The 11,062-nt window shown below is 30.9% G+C and overlaps 1 protein-coding gene across 1 annotated transcript; it reads left to right on the top strand.

Annotated features, from left to right (window-relative positions):
* Positions 1–3,372: 3,372 nt before the first annotated feature.
* LOC113367768 (protein KIAA0100-like) lies at positions 3,373–11,059 on the top strand (the record flags this gene model as incomplete). Its single annotated transcript, XM_026609351.1, has 32 exons — positions 3,373–3,437; positions 3,505–3,628; positions 3,767–4,054; positions 4,114–4,272; positions 4,332–4,451; positions 4,535–4,612; positions 4,771–4,860; positions 4,924–5,073; positions 5,153–5,570; positions 5,635–5,775; positions 6,064–6,202; positions 6,276–6,421; positions 6,490–6,629; positions 6,709–7,045; positions 7,109–7,292; positions 7,364–7,532; positions 7,593–7,715; positions 7,784–7,932; positions 7,995–8,090; positions 8,160–8,332; positions 8,393–8,557; positions 8,635–8,835; positions 8,906–9,099; positions 9,160–9,287; positions 9,361–9,508; positions 9,591–9,663; positions 9,751–9,899; positions 9,972–10,190; positions 10,260–10,367; positions 10,463–10,673; positions 10,747–10,956; positions 11,025–11,059. Coding segments are annotated over exons 1-32 (5,130 nt in total), but the record flags the coding sequence as incomplete, so codon positions are not given.
* Between the last annotated feature and the right edge of the window lie 3 nt (positions 11,060–11,062).

Below are 11,062 nucleotides of genomic sequence, written 5' to 3'. Positions count from 1 at the left end.
TCCGGATAATCCGAATTCCGGATAATCCGAATTCCGGATAATCCGAATTCCGGATAATCCGAATTCCGGATAATCCGAATTCCGGATAATCCGAATTCCGGATAATCCGAATTCCGGATAATCCGAATTCCGGATAATCCGAATTCCGGATAATCCGAATTCCGGATAATCCGAATTCCGGATAATCCGAATTCCGGATAATCCGAATTCCGGATAATCCGAATTCCGGATAATCCGAATTCCGGATAATCCGAATTCCGGATAATCCGAATTCCGGATAATCCGAATTCCGGATAATCCGAATTCCGGATAATCCGAATTCCGGATAATCCGAATTCCGGATAATCCGAATTCCGGATAATCCGAATCCGGATAATCCGAATTCCGGATAATCCGAATTCCGGATAATCCGAATTCCGGATAATCCGAATTCCGGATAATCGAATTCCGGATAATCCGAATTCCGGATAATCCGAATTCCGGATAATCCGAATTCCGGATAATCCGAATTCCGGATAATCCGAATTCCGGATAATCCGAATTCCGGATAATCCGAATTCCGGATAACCGAATTCCGGATAATCCGAATTCCGGATAATCCGAATTCGGATAATCCGAATTCCGGATAATCCGAATTCCGGATAATCCGAATTCCGGATAATCCGAATTCGGATAATCGAATTCCGGATAATCCGAATTCCGGATAATCCGAATTCCGGATAATCCGAATTCCGGATAATCCGAATTCCGGATAATCCGAATTCCGGATAATCCGAATTCCGGATAATCGAATTCCGGATAATCCGAATTCCGGATAATCCGAATTCCGGATAATCCGAAGTCCGGATAATCCGAAGTCCGGATAATCCGAAGTCCGGATAATCCGAATTCCGGATAATCCAAAGTCTATATATTTTTTTTATGGTTCGAACAGCATCAGAACTCCTATATGTTCTATAACCTGTGCATTTTCATATTAACCAGTTCTATAACCAGTGCATTTTCATATTAACATTTCAAAAAGTTGATATTTGAGTCTCTAGTAACACTTGCTGCCCGTTTACTAACTTTTTTGTATATAAATAAAACTACAAACAAAACTACTTACTACAAATTTATCATAATTAAATAATATTTGCGTAAAACATCCTATTAAACGTAATTGAACATCATCTGTCAAAAGCGTTTGACATTTCACGAAATTGCCACCGGCAATTGTTTTATTTAAATTACGCTTCAACAAAAATTTTCAAATTAAAAATGTAAAGTTTCTACGCGGATTTGAAATAATTTCTCACCTTTTGGACTTTCTCTCGATTGGCACGAATTTTTCAAGACTAAGACTGGCCAAATCGATTCAGCCGTTTTCGAGTTTTATTCGGACATTTGAAAGAGAGCTCCATTTTTATATATAAGAATATATATATATATATATATATATATACTAGCTGACCCGGCAAACTCGAAACTGGCAGGTGGCAAAAAGATTTAAAGCCTTATTATAGTTTTAAAGGTATTTTACAAAATAATTACATTTTTAACTAATGCTTAAAAACTACCAACGGAAGAAAATACTTTTATTATGTATTCTCAAAGATTACCGTTTATCTCCCCCATTTCAAAGATTACCGTTTTCAAATCAAGCTTGTAGCTGGCTATAAATCTTTTTTCCTCTACTTTCAAATATTGTTGTTAAACAATGCTAAACTTTACTGATTTTTGACAAATCGGTGGTTGGCCTTTTTAACCCCGGACCTTCATATATTACTATCTATTCTGCGATAAATTCTGGGAAATTATAACTGGAAAAGATTACCGTTTTCAAATCAAGCTTGTAGCTGGCTATAAATCTTTTTTCCTCTACTTTCAAATATTGTTGTTAAATAATGCTTAACTTTACTGATTTTTGACAAATCTGTGGTTGGCCTTTTTAACTCCGGGCCTTCATATATTACTATCTATTCTGCGATAAATTCTGGGAAATTATAACTGGAAAAGATTACCGTTTTCAAATCAAGCTTGTAGCTGGCTATAAATCTTTTTTCCTCTACTTTCAAATATTGTTGTTAAACAATGCTTAACTTTACTGATTTTTGACAAATCGGTGGTTGGCCTTTTTAACCCCGGACCTTCCGCAACAACCTAGAAAATGTTTTATAAATACCAATGAGCATATAATTATACAAATAAGATCTTTCAGAGCACCGTGTTTGAGAAAAATATGCCAAAAATGCATTTTCATATTAACATATCAAAAAAGTTTATATTTTGAGTCTCTAGTAACACTTGCGGCCCGTTTACTAACGTTTTTATATATAAATAAAACTACAAACAAAGCTACTTACTACAATTTAACTATAATTAAATAATATTCACGTAAAATATCCTATTGAACGTAATTGAACATCGTCTGTCAAAAATGTTTGACATTTCACGGATTAGCAACCTTCCATTGTTTTATTTAGATTACGCTTCTACAAAAATTTTCAAATTAAAAATAAAAAGTTTCTACGCGGATTTGAAATAATTTCTCACCTTTTGGACTTTCTCTGGATTGGCACGAATTTTTCAAGACTAAGACTGGCCAAATCGATTCAGCCGTTTTCGGGTTTTATTCGGACATTTGAAAGAGAGCTCCATTTTTATATATAAGATATATATATATTCGATATATATATATATATATATATATATATATATATTTGACAATTATCAGCATTTTTATATCATAATTTTGATCTAATATATAATTAATAGGTTTTGCTTTTTATTTAATCTCATTTTGAAAATTTTATGAAAATAATAAATAAATAGGTATCTGATCGATTCCCAGTTTAACTCTTATATTTATATACTTTTATATTTATATATTTATTTGATATTAAACAAAAAAATATAAAAATACAATATATAGAAAATTCTAAACAGTATTATAACTATGACATAATATGTTTGAAAATAAATATGCATTATAGCATAAAAATATTAAAAATGATAAAAATATATTGTGTTAGCTGAAATATGGTTTTACCTGCACCATTTTAGAACCATTGTGAGACCTTTACCTGCACCTTTTTAGAACCACTCATATATACTTCTTTTACCCATGTTCAAAACCTTTTAACTTGTTCTGGACAGCAGGATGGCAACCTTAGACAAATATTGACAGCTGTCATTGCACTCTCTATATTTACGCTAGATGGCAGAAGAATCGTTTCCAATGACGTTTCTGTTTATAGGTTATATTATATATTTGTGCAATGATCTTCGAACAAATAATTCTTTCAAAACACAGCTGTTTAGAAAAATATTATTATGACGTTTGCAAATAATATAAAAATAAAATAGTCCTTTTTGGTCTTCTTCAATAAAATGATGATTTATGAAATCATAATATTAGTGTCTATATTAATTTTAATATTTGCTGGCTTCAGATGGCAAGTGAAAATACTTTGATCAACCATATAAATTCCAAATTTTATTGTGTTGTTTTAATTATTTTAGGGCATTGCCTTTATGTTTTGCTTTTCATTTTAAAAGAAAATACCACACAACAGTTCGAATTGGTCGATTATGTCTACCATGTTCACTACGAGATGTTGTTATATATAAGAATGGTTTCAGTGTGGTGAGTTAAAAATCAATTTTAACACTTTAGTGATAGAATATTTTATTTTAATATGCTTATATTTTCATGATTCTTTTGCACTGCATAAATATGATATTGTAAGCTGAATGTGACATTAACTATTGCAACGGTTTGCAGAACATTGAAGAAGTCAGTGTTCGGAGTAGTCTATTCAATTCTGATGTAACAAAATTAGTTTCAATTGAAATTCGGGATGTACGTATTAAAAAAGATATTGGTGAAGCCAGACGACCACATTCTTCAGGACCAAAATCTAGTTTAATTAAAAGAATTTCCAGATCCAACAGCTGGCACAATGAAACATCTAATAGCAGAAATCATGATGAATTTCCAAGTCTTTCTCAAAATAAAGTATTGGATTTTAGGGAAATTGAAGTACCGAGAATTATTAACACATTTGCACAGGTAATACTATTGTTTTTCGACTTATAGAATATTGTATTTATATTATATTGATGTTTTAGTTTATGGCTGTGCAAGTTTATAATATATCTGTAGTTCTATTGCGTTCTAAAACCCCAGGATGGTTACTTCATGCAACTGCACGTGATATTCATCTGGATGGCAGTATTGTTAATAGTGCCAAATCACTTTTAGTTAATGTTACACTTGGGGAAGCAGAGGTAATAATTTAACATTTAAAATGCTATGAAAATCATATAAGAGATTTATAACTTTTTAGGCTAAAATGCTACACCATACCCCAAAAGGTTTATTAGATAGTGAGCCTTGTTTAGTTGAATTATCCTTTGCAATTAGTTTGGAGGCAATGTTGATTGCGCAAGGTCCTATTTCTGTAGAGGTAAAAGATTTATTAACAAAATTTTATTGTGATAATAAATGTACTGTTATTAGTGTTTTAATAATAAAAAAATTAAATTCCAGAAATTAAATATAACAATGAAGCACACAAAATTTACTGTACATGAAGGATTGTATAGCTTTTTAACTGAAAGTAAAAATGTAAATAAATATCAGAATGAAAATCAATTTGAATCAATATCATTAAATAAGGAGAGTGCTGATGATATTTTGTTAAGAATAACACCTATAATACCAAAGGTATTTGTTACATTCATTCTTTATACTGTATAGAAGCTTATTAATCAATATTTTTTTAGAAATTTGATCTTCAAATTGATGATACAACTCTAACTGGAATGAGAGATAATTCTAGGAAAGAGTTTAGTGCCCTATTGCAATGTTTGAAGGTAAAGAATAAATTGTATATTAAACTTGAGGTTTATAATTGTAACAAAAACAAATTATTTTAGTTAAATACTTGGTTCACACCTAGTTTAATACCAGATTTTACTCCTCCTTCTGTATCGTTAGCCCAAATGTATTGTGGAATAGAAGAATTTGAAATTCATTCTCTTCAGGAAAGGTTGGTTTTGTTGAGGAAATTTTCTATAGACGCAAAGGTAAACATCATAACATAGCATAAACATATTCAGATATTTATATCTTAAAGATTTCAAATATTTCTAATAATTGTTTCAGTTGGAAGACAACAACATGGTCAATTTGTCAGTGAAACTTCATACCTTACATTTATTCTACAATCACAGATATATACATACATGGATTAGCACAAATTTCCTTCATAACAAAGCATCGGATTTGATCAACGTTGCTTTATCCAAAGAGTACTACAATAATTTACGAAGGGCTAATAGTTATAACAAAACCAGTGAACATGCCAATGAAAACGAACCTAGATTTTGTAAAATGGCTTCTAATGTAGTAGTTGATGAAAAGAAAAATCGATGGCTAGAAACTATATTCAGCAAATTTATTATAAATGGAAGTATTGTAGAATTGTGGAATGTATGTGCAATGATTAAAATGTATGATCAGAGTATGTCACTAGGATTTTCACATTCAAAATTAATTTTGGATCAATTACCAGAAACTCGGGGTATTGCTATAGTTTGTTTTATTATATATAATTGAAAATATTACATTAAACTACTTTTATTTAGATATCAAACTATCAAATAAAATACTGCACATGTTACTTGGAAAACGACACTGGTCAACAGAACTTTTACTGGAGTCATTATGGTTAAAAGTTTCTACTAATTCAAATGATTTATTGCAAATGAAGAAATATCACATATGGGGTAAGAATATAATTTTTATTTACTTTATTAATTATAAGAATAAACCCTACCTTATTATTCATCAACAGAACTAACTGAATGAATCTAATACATTTATATTTACAGACTGAAACTTTTATATGTATGTTACTTTTCTATGTTGATAGAATTTATATTTCAGTGGAAGCCACTTTTTTACTATCACTTTATTATGAATTTTAGCCATGAGACTTAAATTAGAGTCTACAATTATATTTGTACTTATGAATAAATAAATAAAAACGTATTGAAATATTTAAAAATTTTTAGGCACTTCCGTTTATTTGGGAATGGCTTTAGTGAAACTTTGCAGTCATGGAAAGTCTGGTTGTAAAATGGAAGCAATGTTAGATACAATCAGAACAGAATGGAGCCCACAATTATCTTTAACACTCATCCAAGCCTCCAGGTATAGCATTTAGAAGATTTCACATTCGGTATATCATCATCTGATAAAAATAAGAGCTTCCATATTGTTCTAGATGTGTTCAAGAATATAGTAAAAAATCTACATCAACAACTATGAAAGAATTAAAAGCACCCAAAAGCTCTTTATCTTTAACCCAAAACATGATGTTGAATATTTCTTTTACAAATTTAAACACATTCTTCATAACAGAAAATAATTGTAAGTACATTTATAATTATTTTTATACTAAACTTGAACTTGCTCATAAAATTTTAATTTACTTTTAGTATGTTCAATGATGCGGTTAGAGTCGATGATGGTTGATAACTGCTTTAATAAATGTACTTTGAATATACATGGGTTGAAATTCTGTACAGTAATGGAAATCCGTAAACATTTTCTGTGCCCTAGAGCTGATGAAATAGATGTAAAAAAAACTTACAAATTTATATATTTTTTATTTGTCAAGGTTTATTTAAATATTACTTCTATACATTATTCTTTAGGATTTTTTTGGTTATATCAAAACAGCCCGTATAGACCTAAAGCGTACTTCCAAATTATCTGAATTGACTATACAATTATTAGAAGAAGTGCATATGAACTGGAGTGCAAACTTACATTTACATTTCATAGAGTTGCACAAAGATATCAAACAATTTCAAACTGGTATTAAAACTAGACGATCGCAAATAGACGAAGGAGAAATCTTAGAAAATACTGAAAATGAACAAAAACAACCGAGCAAACCTAAAACCAAATGGTCTATTAATGTTAACTTAAAGGGTGATATTAGCTTGGAAATTTTTATTTCTGAACAACATCTTATGAATATTTGTGCAGGTAAATTTTTTATTTACTGTAATAGCTTCTAGAACAATTAATTATGGTATGTAATTTGTTCAGATGAAATTAATATTACAACGTCCGAGGATTTATCTATATCTGTTAGTTGTATTGTGATATACATTGATGGAGCTGATATTTTTACCATACAAGGTTTCCAAATGGCTCGATTGGCGACCAATGAAAAAGTTGTTCAGGAACGGAATGTTAATGAAGATTTTGTGCTAGCAAAAAATAAAATTTGGTACGTTTTTCTAATAATAATATTTGTTCATTTATAATAAAGCCTTATGGTTAACATATTTTTTTATTTAGGGGCGTCACTATACAATGTTTAAGAGCAGTTTTTCCTTACGAGCATCAGTATGCAGATGCGATCCACAATGAATTTATTTCTTTATTTAAATGGTTAAAAATAATTCATGGACGGCAAAAGAAACCTTTTACAATAGACTCACCGCTTCCTAGCGATTTAGTAATTACGGTAATGATAAAGAATATTTTATTCCAATTATCAATTTTATAATCAATTGATTTATTGTAGGTCAAAGAATTTTTATTTGAAATGAGTGATGATCCATTCGAAGTTAAATTGAGGGATAATTATGAACTTTTAGAAGACGAATATAAAGAAAGTTTGAAAAGGCAAAAAATGTTAGATGCTAAAGTAAGTTTATATATACTTATATTATAATTATCATGTACAGCAACTATTAGCATATTATCATTATGAAGGTTGCTGAATTGTGTAAAACGCATCCTCTGCTGGCAGCTGGAAAAGTTGAAGAATTATATACAAATTTATGTAAAAAGAATGCAGAAATTTATGTCCAAAGATCGCGACTTTGTAGCTCTGGACCGACGCGAACAAGACTTTTTGCTTGGTAATTTACACATATTTTATTTAAATTATAAAATATTAATTTGTTATTTATATTTATTATAGGTGTTTAAATGAGCTTGAAATTATAGCTTTAGCTGATCCTTCAATACACGGCACCGAAAATTGCACAAAAGTGATGCGAAGTATCGATCCTGATAGGTTGGTTTCTGCATAAAACTGTTGCACGTTTTATTCAAACTTAGTACTTTGATGTTTATTATTTTTTAGCCCATGGCCTGAAGAAGGTATTGTATTTACAACGCTCTGGTGCAGATCTGTAGTAGTCAGTTGCGTGGAATGGAAATTTTTATTACGAGATTATCCACAGCCAATGTTGGACATCAGGAACCTCACTTTATTTGGACTTTTAGTTGGTGCAGAACAAGAAGCGCCAAGAAGAGGTAGACAATATAATTTGTAGGTACAAAGTGTACTAAAATTAATAAAATTGTATTTTTTAGCTAAACGAGATGTGGTTATTGATTTGGGTGAACCATGGGGTCAACAAACGATTGAGCGAGGTATGACGACGTTAAAGTTCTATCATGATTTCAATTGTGAAGTCGATCGGTGGAGTTACGCTTTTGGACCTTGTTGGGAACCTGTTATGGCCCAATGTAATCTCAGTAAGTACGATTTTTTTAATATTTTGAATAAATCTTTTCAACTTCTCACTAACTAGTTTGTATTTAATTTTTAATAGGTTTTGAAAAAATATCATCACCATCCAGGGATCCGTCTCCAACTTTACCATTTTGGGATAAAATGAGATTATTATTCCATGGGAGACTAACAATGTGGGTCAAACAATTAACTGTGCTCCTGCACGCGTCCTTAGACCCTTACAATACAACTGAAGAAATGGAATTATCTTGGTCGGATGTAGCAATGGATTGGACAAATGGTTTGTGGTTAAAGCTTTAAAGATGCTTATTTTGAAATTCGAATTGCTGTAAATTATTTCTTCATTTTAGCCAAAATTGTGTTCAAAGGAAATTTTAATGTATACGTAAGAACAGCATCAAAGTATGACGACTGTCAATTATTAAAAATACCACATTTAAAATTAACTATTAAATTACAATGGATTTGTTTAGCAAATCCTAATGATCATCATTCGGTGATACCTTGCGCCCCGGATAAAGTACCGGAATATTCCATCAACCAGGTAATTTTAGATTAAATTTATTCTATATTTCTTTTCTTTAGCGTTAATTTTTTATTACAGGAACATGATTCATTCAGGGCTTTTCGTTCACAAAATGTGAATATTAATATATCATTTGAAACCAAAGACGTTATGCCGAAAACCGAAGGAGATTATCCGATTCTAGTTCTTTTCGGAAGCACATTGCGGTAATTGAAAAACAATATAGTAACTACTCGTCAAAACATAATTAATAAAAATACTTTTATGAATTTTATATAGATGGTTTGAAAGCCTTAAGCTTATATTATCTGGAGTAACACGACCGACCAGGCGAGGAACAGTCTTCAAAAACGTACGACCTCGAAGAGCGCAACTGAGCAGACATTATAAGACTGCTCATCTAATTTTTAGTTTACACAAATTTCAGGTACTTATAAAATTATGACCAGTATATTATTATCCAATGTTATTTTTTCTATAGATTTAATAATAAACAATTGTTTTGATAGGTTTGTTATTGGATGTCATTTGCAAAACAGCGCGGATTTCAATTAGATGGTCAGAAGATATCTTCAAGTTCTGGTGAGATAATTCATAATATTTTTATTTATATTTATGTACAATATTATATGGCTTCTGAACTTGATTTTTAAGTTATATTATTTGTAGAACATAATTTATCTTTGCACCCAATAAACGATGGTTTACGCCACCGTCCAAGAGCTGAATGGTCAATAATGTACATGACTTCGCAGCTGGACAAAACAGATATTTGGTTGAAAAGTGCTCTGCAGGAGGATATTAATGATATTAGAGAAGTACTGTCTTAAATGCAATATGAGTATTGATGTATAATTCAAAATAACCAATATTTTACCTTTTATTCTTAGTCTATGGACAATCTACCAGTAGAAAAATGTTTTTGTTTGAGCGTGGATTCAGTGTCCTATGGGAGAGCACCAGTAAGAGGTTGGCATGAAGGCAATCAGGCCAATCGTGATATAAATACTCCTACACATCAGTTAGTTGTTCGAGATTTGAAAGGAGCTTGGACAAAAAGCAATAGAGACGTTGCTTTTGCGTTATTTGATACATTTATGAAAAATAAGGTAATTATTGAATATTGTGATTTTTATTTCTCATTTAACATTGAAATTTTTAATTTTTTATATCTTTAGCAATTGAAAAAAAATCTTTCGACTGAAGCTTTGAAAGGTTTTAGAAATGATAATAATTCAACTACACCATTAAAATCTAGAAGACCCAATGATGTTGCATCTACTCCTGTACCGCCAACACCAGCATTACAGGTATAATTGACTTTCATTTAATATAGCATACTATTTTTATTTTATAATATTAAATGTTCAATTTTGATTAGGTAACACAAAGTGCCTCAACTGCAACCCCATCCCCGCTAAGTAAAGTTCAATCTGGACATGCAGCTGCCATGTTACAACAATTAATAGCAGAAGCTGAAAATAAAGCATTAGTTTTCAGTGATGATTTATCAGCGCAAATCAGCAAGGATCAGCAACTGCAAGGACTTCAGGCGTGTCAGAATGATGATGTTGTTCACAATAATTGGCTTAGTAAGCATTTACGTTATCCATCAGCACTAATAGTAATATATATTTTTTTATTTAATATTTTACATTATTATAGTTGCTTTGGTAAATTCTCAAGTTTTGCTCAAAGGCTGTGAAACTCAAGGCTACATAATACTGAGCGCTGCTAAAGCAGAAATACTGCAACGGGTTCATCAACCAGTTTGGAGGGATAGAAGTTTAGTGCCCAAAACTACATGGGTTGGTTCTCTTGAATGCATGCAGTACTATGCTACAGTCAGCGCAGGAGAAAGTGATTCCCTTTATGGTAAAACTATAATAAATAATAATAAAAAAAAAACAATTGAGAAAGTTGTGTTTACTCTATTTCTGTAGAAAAAATAATGTGGTTGGAGAAGGAGAATATTGAAGAA

The sequence above is a fragment of the Ctenocephalides felis genome, unplaced genomic scaffold (assembly GCF_003426905.1).
Source record: "Ctenocephalides felis isolate EL2017-DRISC unplaced genomic scaffold, ASM342690v1 CF-g0.4_SCAFFOLD_00732, whole genome shotgun sequence".
NCBI lineage: Eukaryota > Metazoa > Arthropoda > Insecta > Siphonaptera > Pulicidae > Ctenocephalides > Ctenocephalides felis.
This window is presented reverse-complemented; position numbering and strand designations above follow the sequence as displayed.